The following is a 14,997-nucleotide window of genomic DNA, read 5'->3' on the forward strand; positions in this document are numbered from 1 at the left end:
CCTTCCCCTTAAAAACCACTTACCGGCCCGCCCCACGCCTTCCATTCGTGCGGCGGAGTCGGTCCCGTCCCATCGGTCCCGACCTGTTACACCTCCGCCGCGGGACTCAGAGATGCCGTCGCCAACCCCTTCGTCAGGTGAGGGGCTCCGACCGGGCACTGCGATGCTGCACCCCAACGATGCTGTCCGGGGGCCGAGGTCGGGTCCCAACAAGGTGGAGTGCGGGCCAGCCGGAGCCTGTCCGCCCCAGCGAGGCTCCCGGCGACCAGAGATCCCCCGCCTGGGCAATCTGACTTCAGGCACCTCTGCCCCCTACCCCTCTCAGCAACTCCTCATGCATATTTGACCCGACGCCGTGAGGAAACGCCAGGACCCCCAGTGGTGAATGTCACTCATCTGTCTAAGGCAGGGAGCAGTGGGTGGGGGATTCCTTCTAAGCAATGGGTCCTTGAGGCTGTCAGCATTGGATCTCTAGACTGAGGAGCTGGCAGGGGAGCAGGCTCAGGATGGTGCGTGCTGCCGCCTCTCGAGGCTGTGACAAGTGTGCACTCGTTTCCTGGGATGAGTCCTGGAGCAGGTTTCTGGATTGGGCATCTGCTTTGGAGGATGTCCGTGCGAGGGAGAGAGGGGAAAAAGACTCGTCTCTTTAATGTGGGAAGTTTCTCTAGGTGAGTCTGAGAGGAGTCTTTGGGGGAAGGTCTCTGGGTGGATCTGAGGGAATCTCAGGGTCAGGGTCAGATCATCTGTCATCTGGCTGGGACGGAATCAGCTCTCCGGATGGAGGGTTTCTGGGTGAGCTGACTGGAGCATCCTGTAGGGGTAAAGGAGGTCTGAGTGAGTGATCAGAACCTCTCTGCCTCTTCCACACAGGCGGTCCTCGCTCGGATATGGGCCGCTGGGGCGGAAACCCCTGGCAGCCCCCCACCACACCTTCTCCAGAGCCGGAACCTGAGCCAGACAGACGTTCTCGCCGCGGGGGCCGTTCCTTCTGGGCTCGCTGCTGTGGCTGCTGCTCTTGCCGGAACACAGAAGATGATGACTGGGGGCCTGAGCGCCGTGGAGACCGGGGAGGTCGAGGGTCTGGCTCCAGGAGTCGAAGACCTGACTCCCGGGGTTCAGACTCCCGTCGGCCTGGCTCCCGGGGCAGCGCTGTGAACGCAGCTGGAGATGGCACCATCCGGGGTGAGGCCCACCTGGCCATGCTATCTGAGAGCCAAAATGCCTTAATGTGGCCTGAGGCTCATTCTGACATCTCTGGGGGCCTGGGAAGCTAGTGGTGGGGGCCTGGAAGCCCCGTGGGGCTTTACTGAGCCGGAGCTGTGGCCTTGCAGAGGGAATGCTGGTGGTGACTGGTGTGGATCTGCTGAGTTCACGCTCAGACCAGAACCGCCGAGAGCACCACACGGACGAGTTCGAGTATGATGAGCTGATTCTCCGCCGTGGACAGCCTTTCCATATGGTCCTCTTCCTGTCTCGTCCCTATGAATCCTCTGATCATGTCACCCTGGAGCTGTGCATCGGTCAGTGGAGCCTGCAGTGGGGGACGGGGATAGTGGTGGTGAAGACCCCAGATAGGGTGGAATAGGGATAGGGAGCTGGTTAGCAGGACTCCCAGCCATGGTATTAGGGTCACAGGGGTGTCTTTAGGCTCCTCCTAGCCCCTGCCAGCTAAGTCAGGTGTAATCATGTAAGTATGTCCCCCAGAGGGAGGGTCTTGGCTTCCCTGTTTTCGTTTCCTAAGCTCACCCTCTCCAAGCCTCCAGGAGCATTTGTCTCAAGATACTTTTCCTTTGGATACTTACTACCGCATCCTCTCCAGTGTTGCTGCTTTTGTGGATCTTTCTTTCTGGGTCTGCCCTCCTTCCCCAGGATGTGACTTCACTCTCTGTCCAGCTCTGTCTCTCTGTCCCCATGGCCCAGGGCAGGTGCCTCCCTCATTGCATTACTTGGTGGCCACTGACTGCCTAGGCTGGTGATTATGCTGCCGCCGGGGGCGGGTGACTCCTGGTACCCTTTGATTAGGGCCTAGCCTTGCCCACCCCAGCCTCTAATTTCCCAGGTACCCTTACCACCTTCAGCAGGGATGCCCTGGGCTCTGGAAGCTGCAGCTCCAGAGAGCGGGCATTCTCTCAGGACAGGAACTGCGCTTTCATGTGGGGCAGGGACACGCAGACCCAGGCAGGGCGGCTCTGCTCCTCCAGCCCAGGTCCTGGGACAGTCAGGCAGGTAGAGGGTGACGGTGACCTGGTCTCTTCCACTCACTCGGGGTTAAGTGCGAGGGAACAGGTTTGGGATGTTGGACTGGAGCTCTGCCCTGACATGTGGGCATGCATCGGGTGGGGACAGAGCTGTTCTCAATCTGGCCCAGGCAGTTGTCCAACTTGGGACACACATCCTGGGTGGGGCGGAGAGAAGTCCAAGGCTCCATCCCCCTGCTTCAAGTGGGCTGCAGCAGCAAATCAGTGTTTCCCCCACGGCAGGAAACAATCCCGAGGTGGGCAAGGGCACCCACGTGATCATCCCGGTGGGCAAGGGGGGCAGTGGAGGCTGGAAGGCCCAGGTGACCAAGTCCAGTGGGCAGAATCTGAACCTGCGGGTCCACACCTCCCCCAACGCCATCATCGGCAAGTTCCAGTTCACCATCCGCACACGCTGCGAAGCTGGAGAGTTCCAATTGCCCTTTGACCCCCGCAACGAGATCTACATCCTCTTCAATCCCTGGTGTCCAGGTGAGCTGCTGGAGCAAAACATGGACAGGAGGGGAGGGCAGGTAGGGCTTCCTTTGCTAGATCTGGCTATGTGCCTGGGTGCCTAGCCCTAGGAGAAGCCAGCCTCCCAGTGTCCAGGTGAGGGGACCTCGATGCAGGACGTAGAGAAGTGACCAGCCCAAGGTCACAGAGCCACATCACCTCCCCTGGTGAAGGGCCCTGGTGACAGCCACCCTTCTCCCATTATCCCCTATCCTGTTTGTTCCATCCTTCCTGGAAGGCTAGAGGCGTCCCTGCTCTTCCTCTGCAGTCGTGAGCCCTGCAGAAGCAGCCGAGGGGCAGGTGGGACCCAGGGAGAGGGCTGAAGGGGACCAGGCATATGTGTTTTGGGGACACAGAGGACATCGTGTATGTGGACCATGAGGACTGGCGGCAGGAGTACGTGCTTAATGAGTCTGGGCGAATTTACTACGGTACAGAAGCGCAGATTGGCGAGCGGACCTGGAACTACGGCCAGGTAGGGTTGGCTGGGGCCTCGTGCACTCGGGGGCACAACAGGCAGGTGAGGCGGGGTGGGGGCGCAGGTGCTAGCCTAAGGGTCACCTCTGCCCTGGCTCCCCCCAGTTTGACCACGGGGTGCTGGACGCCTGCCTGTACATCCTGGACCGGCGGGGCATGCCCTATGGAGGCCGTGGGGACCCCGTCAGTGTTTCCCGGGTCGTCTCTGCCATGGTGAGCTCCCTTGAGTCTCTGAGCCCTACTGAGTGTCTGCGTGCTGTCTCCCGCCCCCACTCCTACCATTTCTGATTCTTCCAGGACCCCAGCCCTGTCCGTGCCCTTGCAAAAGGTACGGTGGGAAGGGATCTCACTCATCTCCCCTCCCAACCTGCCCCCTAACCCTCCCCTTCCTAGCTCCAGTTCCAGCTCTTGTGGAATGTAGGGCCAAACCCTAAACTTGGCACACCCAGGACTCACATTCCAGTGTCAGACCAGGATGGGGGGGCAGAGGGCTGTGTCAGGGGCAGGCAGGACTCAGGCTGCCTCTGAATCCTGAGCATTTAGGGGTGAGGGATGGTTGCAGGGCCAGGGGCTAGACTGGGGTCCACATGGCAGCTCCTGAGCCTTTCCCCAAACTCTGCACCACCCCATCCTGTCCTGGACAGGTGAACTCCTTGGATGACAATGGGGTCCTGATTGGGAACTGGTCTGGAGATTATTCCCGTGGCACCAACCCATCAGCGTGGGTGGGCAGCGTGGAGATCCTTCTCAGCTACCTACGCACCGGCAACTCTGTCCCCTTCGGCCAGTGCTGGGTCTTCGCCGGTGTGACCACCACAGGTAGTGGCGGGATGGGAGGGGAACCGCCTGGGCCCTACACGGAGGATGGAAGGAAGCTAGGCTCCACCTTCGTGAGCCCAGCCCAGTTGTGGCTACAAGTGCAAGGACAGGCGGGGGCGGCTGGCAGGCTGGCCTTAATTATCATTAATTAGTGTTAACAACCCAGAAAGGCCTAGAGGAGAGGAGGGAGAAGGGCCAGGCAGGCACAAGGCCAGGCAGGTGGCCTGGCTTCCCCTAACCCCCAACACTCCCTGGCTCGGTGAACTTCTGACCCTAGCGACCCCTGACCCAGCTTGGCAACCCCAGTTGCCCTTGTCCCCTTGCTATTCCTGACCTCATGCCTCAGCTGCCCCCCTACCCCTGCCCTGGCCCGGGGCCCTGAACCCCAACCCTGGCCGCCCCCCCACAGTGCTGCGCTGCCTGGGCCTGGCCACCCGTACTGTCACCAACTTCAACTCCGCGCACGACACCGACACTTCTCTCACCATGGACATCTACTTTGATGAGAACATGAAGCCCCTGGAGCATCTGAACCATGATTCTGTCTGGTGAGGCTGGGGCTGGGCTGGGCTGCCTGTCCCTGCTGATGACCAGAGACCCGAGGCCTGGATGCCGAGAGCAGGGGATGCTGGGGAGGCCCCAGGTAGGCACCTCACCGAGCCCTCCATCTACGTTCATCCAGGAACTTCCACGTGTGGAACGACTGTTGGATGAAGAGGCCAGATCTGCCTTCAGGCTTCGATGGATGGCAGGTTGTGGACGCCACACCCCAGGAGACCAGCAGTGGTGAGCAGGGCCCCTGCCTGGCTCCCAGACCCCCTGGGGCTCCTCCCTGTGTCCCCAACTAGGGGAACAAACTCCAGTGTCCTGGCCTTGGAGTCGGGTCCCTTATTGCCACAGCTCTTCAGATGGACTCACGAGGGCAATCACCATGTGACCCTCTTTTATTTTCACCTTTCTGCATAATTGTTTGTCCCAATTTTATTTATTTATAATTTATGATTGTAAATTTTATAATTAAAATTTATATTTTATTTATTTATTTACACTCAGATGGCTCAAAAGTCCAAAGATTTGAGAGAATTCAGTGAGAGGTTTCCCTCACCCAACAAATCCGCTTTTCCCACTTACATTTTTATTTACATGTCCTGGAGGTAATTAATTGAAAGACCTTTTTATTTATATATATATTTTTTATAGTTTAAAAAAGTCTCTATTTTAAGTAAAGAGCTTCCCAGGTGATTCAGTGGTAAAGAATTCGCCTGCCAATGCAAGAGATGCAGGTTCGATCCTTGGCTCAGGAACATCCCCTGGAGGAGGGCATGGCAACCCACTCCAGTATTCTTCCCTGGAGAATTCCATGGACAGAGGAGCCTGGTGGGGTACAGTCCATGGGGTCATAATGAGTCAGACACAACTGAATGACTAAGCACATTTTAAGTAAAACGTTCTTGGAAGAAAAAAAAAAAAGAATTGCATAACATAAAATGTAAAATTTCCTATTTTCTCTCAGGTGGTTTCAGTTTTGCTTCAGGGAAATTTCTAGACCTGAATTCCAGGAACCGATGCCAGAAATGTGTGTTTTTGAAAGTTCCCCTGGTGATGTTGCAGATCGGCTGGGTTAGAGGCTTTCTCTAGGGCACAGTGTTAGGTCAGCAGCAGAGTGAACCCAGCCCCTGACTTCCTCTCTTTTGACACATAGTCTTGCTTTTACCAAATTCTTCTCATTGCTCCACTGAGTTATATGTATGGTATGGGACAAAAATCAGGGTTCAGGTAGGTTCAAAGGAGATAACAACTTCTATAACCCAGTCTAGCCTAAGAAATAATCACTGATGATGTAACCTACTAGTCTCTTTTCTGCAACTCACGTTTCTGCAAAAATTAGATCTCCCCAGACTTTCCTGGTGGTCCAGTGGTTAAGACTTCACACTTCCACTGCCAGGGCCGCAGGTTCAGTCCCTGGTGGGGGAAGTTTTGCATGCTGTGAGGTGTGGTCAAAAACAAAATTAGATCTCAAACAGGTCCCCCACACCCTTCCCACTTAATAATCTGGCCCCAGGCAGCCCCCACCTGCCCCTCCAGCTGCTTCTCCCCTCCGTTCCTCCCGCTTCTCCTTTCCTCACCCTGAGTCAGATAGCCCTCCCCTAGCCCACCTTCTTCTTCTGGTCTCTGACCAGACCCTTCCCTCTCAATCATCTCTGTAAATAGTGCCCCCTGAGTTATACAACCCCAGAGATGCCCGTGATGTTGAAACAGCCTGTCACAGGACACCAGGAGACACGAGTTCCAGTCCCTGCTCTAGGAAGAGGGTGGGCTAGGTGGCAGGCAGGGGTTCTGAGGTCAGCCAGGTCTGGGCTTGATTCTAGCTTGATCACTTCTTAGATATGTCATCTTAGGCCAGTTCCTTGCACCTTTGGGCTCTGGTGTTCTTGTTTGTAATATGGGGATGATGTATACCGTATAGGGTGATTGGGAGGATCAAATAAGAAGTCATATTAGACCAGCAGCTTGGCTGGAGCTTAGTAGCTATTTAGTAAGGATTAGCTCCTTCCAGTCTCTTTGTGTCTGGCTGGCTTATGTCTCTTGGCATTCACTTTGCCTTGCTGAGCCTATTTCCCCATCTGTAAGAGGAAACCCTAGTTTGAGGTATTTTCTAGGATTCTCTCCTGCTGGCCAGCCCTCACTTCCTGTTCTGGGTCCTCTCAGCCACACCGCCTCTCTATCAATCTGTCTCCTCCAGAAAGCCCTCCAGAGCACGCTGAAGACAGACACTGTTTCCTACCAGCTGCACCGTCACCTCCCCACGGAGAGGAGGCTGTAGAGCTGAGGGTGGTTCTGGATCTTTCTGGAATGGTGACTGTGATGTCATCTCTCTCCCAGCTGGCAAGCAGAGCCATAATGGGCTCTGGGTTTGTTTTGATGTAGGATGGGGTGGGTGGGGTGCGATCTTGACTTCTGGGGGTCATAGGCAGCCGACATCCAGCTTCAGCCAGTGGAGGAAGCGTGCCAGCAATTTGGTTAACAAGGCAGGCTTGTCCCCCCATGGATGTTGCTGCCCCCCTCACCCCCACCAGTGACTGAAGCGAAATAGAACTGTTCTCCCCTTTGTTTGCCCTCCCTGAGCTAGGCTGTGAAGTGAAATTGGTCAGTCGTGTCTGACTCTTTGTGACCCCATGGACTGTAGCCTGCCAGGTTCCTCCGTCCATGGGATTTTCCAGGCAAGAATACTGGAGTGGGTTGCCATTTCCTTCTTGAGGGTATCTTCCTGACCCAGGGATTGAACCCAAGTCTCCTGCATTGCAGACAGACTCTTTACCGTCTGAGCCACCGGAGAATCTGGACTGGTGGGGGCTGAACCTGGGCAGTGGGCACTGAGTGGGCTTGGAAGGGTGGGCCCAGGATCTGGGGGTCCCACTCAGCCTCCTTGGATCTCTCACCCCTGTGGTGCCCTCACTCCCATAGGCATCTTCTGCTGTGGGCCCTGCTCTGTGCAGTCCATCAAGAATGGCTTGGTATACATGAAGTACGACACACCCTTCATTTTTGCAGAGGTGAGGGCTGTGCTCCTGGTGCCTCTGTGGGCAGTCTGGGGAGACCAGGGCACTGGTGTTGGTCCTAGGTTCTCCGGTCCTGCCCCACTGCTGACCAACTACCTGTGTGACCTTGGGCAGGTCACTCATTCTACAGATCTAGTTTCCCCAACTGTAAAAAGCCGTAATAATGGCTGCCGTGCTTTCTGTGCTCAGGATCAAAAGAAATAATGGGTATGAAACTGCTTTATAAGTCATGGAGTCAGCAAGTGAGTGCAAGGGATTACTGTTATTAATGCCCAGTGCACCGTGAGGAGCCTCCCAGATCAACTTCTTTCCTGCTCTCTGGCCTTGTCTGGCTCAGCTTGAAAAGTCTCCCAGTTTCACTCTGCCAGGAAGCTCCCAACCTTTGGATCCAGCCTTCCCTGCAGTTCCTAGGATACGGGGAAGGCAGCGGTGGGGTCAGACCCACCCTCAGACCCTCTGGCTCATTCATTCCTGGTTCACACCCCCCACAACCACCCTCCTGACAGGTGAACAGTGACAAGGTTTACTGGCAGCGACAGGATGACGGCAGCTTCAAGATCGTGTATGTGGAGGAAAAGGCCATCGGCTCACTCATCATTACTAAGGCCATCGGCTCCAACATGCGGGAAGACATCACGCACACCTATAAGCACCCAGAAGGTACCAGCTCCCCATCCCGGCCAGCTCTGGCCACAACCAAGGGTGCCTTCCAAGCGCCTGCCCACCCAGCAGCAGCTGTAAGCTCACCCTTGACCCTCAACCCCCAGGCTCAGAAGCAGAGCGGAAAGCAGTGGAGACTGCGGCCGCCCATGGCAGCAAACCCAACGTGTACGCCACCCGGGACTCGGCGGAGGATGTGGCCGTGCAGGTGGAGGCGCAGGACGCAGTGATGGGGCAGGACCTGACGGTCTGCGTGGTGCTGACCAACCGTGGCAGCAGCCCCCGCACTGTGAAGCTGCACCTTTACCTCTCTGTTACCTTCTACACCGGCGTCACGGGATCCGTCTTCAAGGAGAGCAAGAAGGAGGTGGTGCTGGCGCCGGGGGCCTGTAAGTGCCCCTTCCCCAGCCTGTAGCATCCCCCTCCATGGCTGGTACCCCAGGGCCGGGGACATGGAGACCCAGGGAGGCCGGGTCGGAGGAAGCAGGCCTCGGTGACGCCAGGGCTCTTCCCTGCAGCGGAGCGTGTGACCATGCCTGTGGCCTACAAGGAATACCGGGTCCACCTCGTAGACCAGGGGGCCATGCTGCTCAACATCTCAGGCCATGTGAAGGAGAACGGGCAGGTGCTGGCCAAGCAGCACACCTTCCGTCTGCGTACCCCAGACCTCAGTCTCACGGTAGAGCAGCGGGCTGGGCTGGGGGGAGATTGGAGGTCAAGGCGTAGGGCACTAGGCCAGAAGCAGTGGTGGGAGGAGGTCAGGGACCAGCCTGGGCTCTTGGGCTTTGGTTCCCTTTTCTGGAAAATCAGATCTCATTTCCCTTACTCTGGGGTGGCTTCAGCTTTGGAGTAGGTTGGAGTTTCCTCTTTGGCTTTGGGTGAGCCCTCCCCCAGAGGCAGGAATGTGGGGTCAGGGCGGTCTTCATTCTAAGGAGCTTTCCCTCCCTCTCTGGTGGGAGTGTCCAGTCCCATAAATTTGGCCCGAGGCGCTGATGATGGGGGTCTCTTTCTCTCTCAGTTACTGGGAGCAGCCGTGGTTGGCCAGGAGTGCGAAGTACAGATTGTCTTCAAGAACCCGCTGCCTGTCACCCTCACCAACGTCGTTTTCCGGCTTGAGGGCTCTGGATTGCAGAGGCCCAAGATCCTCAATGTTGGGTGAGTGCAGCCCCTCCTTCTGCCCTGACCACTGCCCTTGACACCCTCCTGGCTGCATGGGTCCCACCTTTGTCCCTCTCCTGCTCAGGTCAGGACAGTAAGGTCTGTCACTTGGGACCAGTCAGCAACACCTCCTGACTCAGTTCAACCCAGCCAGTGCTAAGAAGGCCTGCTTCAGGCAGTGCTCCTCGGTGTCCCTGACCTGCCTTGCTGGCTTTTTAGGGAGCTAAAACCTCATACAAGAATCACTAGTAATTTGTCACTACTGTCGCCCAGCACTCAAGAGTTGAGCAGGCACTTTCAGGAATGTATGCTTATTTGGAGACCCCCAATACCCTTTAGAGGTACATTAGAGATAATCATATGATGAGCTTCAGGTCCCGGCTTCATCACTCATGGGTTGTATGCTATATGTATGATCTCTATGCCTTAGTTTTCTCACCTGTAAAGTGGGGATAACAGTAATAACCTGGCTCTGAGAGTCACAGGAGACAATGCATGTAAAGCCCTCAGCATGGTACTGGGCACAGCGTCAGTGCTCTGCTGGTAGCTGCCCCTGCTTTACAGCTGGGGTGGCTGGTGGCCACATCTCCCAGAGTGTCTCAGCTCCTAAGGGGCAGGCTCCACTCCTCCGCCACGGTGAGCACCTCACACAGGCTCTCAAGCTGGTTGCTGGGCTGGTGCCATGAGGAGAGTGAGCAGTTCCTATGGAGAGAGCCCTGTGCCTCGGGCCCTCACCCCACCTGCTGGGACCTGATCCCAAGCCAGGGGAGGCTGTGTGCCCAGCCAGTGCCCAAGGTCATGTTCCTGGGCCATGCTGCCACCTCTGACATGGACTCACACATGCAGGAACAGGGAAAGCAGAGAAGGCCAGAGGATGACCTTTAAGATCAGCTTTCTGGTGACAGGGGCAGGCATTTTCCTCGTCTAATAAAGAGCACCCGAGGGAAAGTGACCACACTCACGGAGGGGCTGGGTGGGGAAGCAGAGGATCCCTGACCACCCTACCCATCCCTCTCCCCACACACACACAGGCTCTGCCTGGGGGTGGCTGCCACTTTCGCCAACAGGCCAGAGCTGAAAAGGCTGCTGTTCTGACCTTTGCCCCATCCTGGGCTCCTGGGTGATGGGACACCTCACAAAGGAGTGCTCTCCTCCTGTCGCCCTAAAAGGGTTTCTGGCAGCTTAGAGAGCGGAGCTTGGAACTTCCAGGCAGCCTGCTTGCTGGGGTCTGTCACCTGCCGCTGACAGAGGTTCCCCTGTACTGAGGGGTCCCCAGAGCTGGGCTCCCCCTCAGCTTCCCTGCCAGATCTTTGATTCTCTGCCCTTCCAGGGAGTAAGGCAAGGGCCACCCGCACTGAGTCCTGGAGACTCAGCCCGTCTCTTCAACTGTGGGGCTTGTGGGGGCCAGTCTCCCCACCAGTAAATGAGAGGGTTGGGTGGTGGCTTCTCAAGGCAGGCACTCGGTTGACATTCTGTGGCTCCTCCAGCTACTGTGAGCCCAGGCGGGGCCTCCAGCATAGGTGGGAGCCCAGAGCTGCTGATTTGGGTGTATTGTTGGCTGGCCAGAAAGTTCGTTTGTGTTTTTCCCTAATATCTTAGAGAAAAACCCCTGAACAAACTTCTTGGCCAACCCAAGCGATTCCACAATTGGCATTACTTCACTCTCATTTGCACGTCAAAGGCTGTGGGATGGAGCCTCATTATGGCATAAGGCGTGCCACCCCACCTGCTGACTGGCCACTTAACGAACATTCCAGCACTGACTCCTCCAGACGGCTGTTGTCACCACTAAAGCAGTCACCAGGGGAAGCTAGAAGTCTGCTCCAAACCCTTCTCGGGAATTTCCCCCAGAGCCTGAATCACATTCTCTAGAATGTCCTTAGCGTGGTCTTCTAGGGAGTGGATTTGACTTTGGGGAAACAGCTTCAAGTCCTTTAGAACTAGGACTGATTAATAAGGTAAATTAGCGAGCCAGGTGGGTCATAATGCCCTTTTCAACCAGAAATGAACCTTGGCTGTAAAGGAAGGACAGTGACTTGGCCAGATGTGAGTGTGTGCCCAAGTGGGTACATGTAATGTGTGTGTGGTTTTAAATGGCTGTGAAGGAAAATCTGAGAGGAGCTTTTTTAAGTGTTCAGTGTGGTTGAACAAGAGCATAAATGCTAATTTGACTCTAATACTCAAATTAGCATCAAAGACAATGCTAATTTGGGTGTCTAAGTTCTGATGTCCTGTCAGGGAGTTTGTTTTATTACTGGCACTCAGTTGTGGGCACATTCCAGCGTTAGTAGCTGATGTGTTTGCCTTAAACTCTCAAACTAGGGTGCAGCCAAGGTCTCACCTGACACTAAGATCAGGGTAGGGAGAGATCTTGACATCCCTAGTTGGAACCTAGAGAGCAATTTATCTTGGAAATAACCTTATAAATAAAGGCTAGGCTCTGAAATAGTACAGTTCAATTACACATGGGTGTGCTCAGTTGCTTCAGTCATGTCCAACTCTTTGTGACCCTATGGACTCAAGCTCACCAGGCTCCTCTCTCCATGGGGATTCTCCAGGCAAGAATACTAGAGTGGGTTTCCATGCCCTCCTCCAGGGGATCTTCCCTACCCAGGGATCAAACCCATGTCTTGTGAGTCTTCTGCATTGCAGGAAAATTCTTTACCCCTGAACCACCGGAGAAGCCCCACAGTTCAATTATAGTATGGGTAAATAGACTTTTGAAGGCTGGCCTGAACCCAAACAACCTTTAACCTCATATCAATGGAAAAGTGGGCACAAATTAAAAACACAGATTTGTTACCGGGCAGAGTACAGCTTGGGGCTTCTGCTGTGACTCAGTGGTAAAGAATCCACCTGCGATACAGGAGCTGTAGGAGATGCAAGTTCTATTCCTTGGTTTGGGAAGATCCCCTGGAGGAGGGCACAGCAACTCACTCCAGTATTCTTGCCTGGAGAATCCCATGGACAGAGGAACCTGGTGGGCTTCAGGACATAGGGTCTCAGAGTCGGAGATGACAGAGGCAACTGAGCACGCACGCAGAGTATAGCCTACCTGTTAAGTTGTAGACTGAATTTCAAGTTGGATATTCTGATAGGAAGTCTAGAAATTAAGTCTACAACCTATCAAGTAGGCTGTAGACACCTATCTTCCAGACTTTCCTACTTTTCGCCTTCATAGAGCTTGGAGGCACCTTCAAAAGACCATCTGATCCCATCCCCTCATTGTATATTCACTTCCATGTTACATCAGAAAGTGAGGATGTCTGGTACGTGTTCCAAACTACACAGTTAACGGGGTAGAAGGAGTACAGAGTGGTCTGGGGACGTCCCTTGGCAACAGGCTCCAAGCTAAATGTTTTGCCCCAAGGATAGCTCATCCTTGATGTTGGGGTGTTGGCTCATTCCCTTGGAGGACTGTGGTGTTTGCACAAGTTTGGCTCCAGAAATGGTCCCCAAGGTAGGCTCAAGTTTAGCAGGGGCCAGAGGTAAGGGTTTCAGTCAGAGGCAGGAAAGAACAGATGCTACCAGGTGCGAACAACTGCAATATACATTCAATCACAGTCAGTGTGTCTGCGCACATTGCTGGAGACACATGCAGACTGCTGGAGGAGCTCAGAGAAAGGCGAGATTCATTTTCCTGAGGGTAGGAGGTGTTCCAGGGAACCCTCACTGAAGAGGAGGTGTGAATTGGGTCTGGAGGCAGCCCAGGGGCAAGGCATGAAAACAAGGTGAATTCAGGGGAGGGGTGGAGCTTACTGGGGCTGGTGGTCAGAAGGAATGTGGTGGTGGTGGTGAGGGGGGATGATTGCAGGCAGGCGGGGTGAGTCAGAGTGAGCCTGTGTGTCAGGTTTGGGAGCTATAGTTTCGTCTATCTCCTAAGCAACAAGGAAGCCAAGTCCTTGAAAGGCTTAGTTCACCTCTGAGTGATTGGAGAAATGAATGGAAAATGAGACGAGAGGCAAGGCGGGCAGTTAGAAGGCAGATGAAACTGTAAATTCCTGGAAGGGTAATCTGGGGCTAGAGGTGCATGGGAAGGAAGAAAATAAAGACACTGAGGGGTGTGTGTGTGTGTGTACACCAGCATGTATATTTCTCTCACATACACACATGAGTGTGTGTCAATTTAATTTAAAGATGCCAATTGTCTGTTCTTGGGAGGGACTCCAGTTTTGTTTGCTTGTCTTTTGGGGGACTCCAGTTTTGTTTTGTTTATTTTGGTTTTTTTTTTTTTTGAGATAACATCCTGAGAGGTGATCTTGGCAGAGAATTCCTTTTCTTCCACCTTCCCCCTTGGCAAGCCAGGAAGTATTTGGCAACACTGTGTCAAGCCCCAAAGTCTCTTTTTGAAGTTTCCTTGATCTTGGAAACCCATCAGGGGATGGGGCTGACCTGGTTGGGGCAGGAGCATTGGCGATGGAGAGAAGGAGGGCTGTGCTCGGTCTTCGCCCAGATGTCTGTGAGAGCAGGGAGGGAGGAGTTCTGAATGCCGAGGAGATTTCCAGCTCTGGCAGCTGGCTGGGTAGCCACTGATGAAGCTTTGTGGAGGCGGACTTGGGGTTCAGGCTTTGTCCTCCGTCAGTAGGTTAGGTCGTGGGTGTAGAGATTCCAGCTGAGCCCAGAAATGCCGGAAGGGCTCTGCCTTCTGCTTCTTCCTTCCAGCTGCCCCATCAGCCCTTACTCCGCACTCCACACCCTGTCACCCCAGGTCCATGACCCTATCTCTGCCCACAGGGACATTGGGGGCAACGAGACAGTGACCCTGCGCCAGACGTTTGTACCTGTGAGACCAGGCCCCCGCCAGCTCATCGCCAGCTTGGATAGCCCACAGCTCTCCCAGGTGCATGGGGTCATCCAGGTGGACGTAGCCCCAGCCAGCGGAGGCGGGGCCTTCTCAGACATTAGAGGCAGCAGTCGCTCAGGGGAGACCATCCCCATGGCCTCTCGAGGTGGGGCTTAGCCCTGGGCCAGGAGCAATGGGACTGATGTCAGATGAGCAAGGACACTGCCTCAAGACAGGGGCCTACGGCAGAGAGGCTCCCCAGGGGCTCAGGTGGGGAGACCCGGGCCCCTGGGAGGAGCTGATCTCATTTGCACAGATGCTAGACATAGATGCTAATAAACTTTTTTAATGAAGCTGCTATTCTGTCCATGTGTCAGTCTATGCCAAGCAAAGGAGTGTGGGCCCACGGCCTATCCTGGGGATGCAACTTGGCATTTCTGACACCCCTAGTTCTGAGAAGCGTGGTTGGCAGATCACCAATGGCACCCCTCAACAGCTCTTAATGGGGGCCGCTTGGCATCAGGACAGCCTCTAGTGCTTCCCTGGCCAGTCTCCCCCCACCCCAGGGTGCTTCTACTGACCTGAAGCTACCTGGGCTGAGAGGGACTGCCCCTTCCACAGCACCCCCCTAATGGAGAGAAGGAGCTAAATTCCTTTCTCTGGGCACACGTTTGAGGTAGAAATAGGCTAGACTTCTCTGTGAACAGCAAGTCACTTTACAGTATTGATCTTCAAATATCCTTGTCAAAGAATTTTTACGAAAGTAGTATGTGCTCAGTGTTAAGCATTA

At 54.9% G+C, this 14,997-nt stretch overlaps 1 protein-coding gene across 2 annotated transcripts; it reads left to right on the plus strand.

The window, feature by feature from the left end:
• The first annotated feature begins 9 nt into the window (after positions 1-9).
• Positions 10-14,583, plus strand: TGM1 (transglutaminase 1). Of its 2 annotated transcripts, none has more exons than XM_055436726.2 (15): positions 10-137; positions 871-1,182; positions 1,332-1,520; positions 2,481-2,729; positions 3,107-3,225; positions 3,333-3,440; positions 3,872-4,046; positions 4,456-4,594; positions 4,729-4,832; positions 7,512-7,600; positions 8,113-8,266; positions 8,374-8,655; positions 8,785-8,945; positions 9,285-9,421; positions 14,159-14,583. In XM_055436726.2, exons 1-15 carry the CDS (start codon positions 113-115, stop codon positions 14,382-14,384), a joined length of 2,469 nt encoding a protein of 822 aa, XP_055292701.1. In that variant the 5' UTR covers positions 10-112; the 3' UTR covers positions 14,385-14,583. The 2 variants fall into 2 exon arrangements, with proteins under 2 accessions (XP_055292701.1, XP_055292702.1); XM_055436727.2 differs by lacking the exon at positions 10-137 and adding an exon at positions 165-381.
• Positions 14,584-14,997: the final 414 nt, after the last annotated feature.

The sequence above is a fragment of the Moschus berezovskii genome, chromosome 9 (genome assembly GCF_049115385.1).
Source record: "Moschus berezovskii isolate FMDL1 chromosome 9, NW_MosBer_1.0, whole genome shotgun sequence".
In the NCBI taxonomy this organism is placed as follows: Eukaryota; Metazoa; Chordata; class Mammalia; order Artiodactyla; family Moschidae; genus Moschus; species Moschus berezovskii.

Excerpts from the sequence above, each read along its gene's own strand:
- TGM1 (XM_055436726.2), top strand. The coding sequence starts at position 113 with ATGCCGTCGCCAACCCCTTCGTCAG. Across the intron at positions 3,226-3,332 it reads GGACCTGGAACTACGGCCAG|TTTGACCACGGGGTGCTGGA; the intron begins GTAGGGTTGGCT and ends GGCTCCCCCCAG. Across the intron at positions 3,441-3,871 it reads CCCGGGTCGTCTCTGCCATG|GTGAACTCCTTGGATGACAA; the intron begins GTGAGCTCCCTT and ends TGTCCTGGACAG.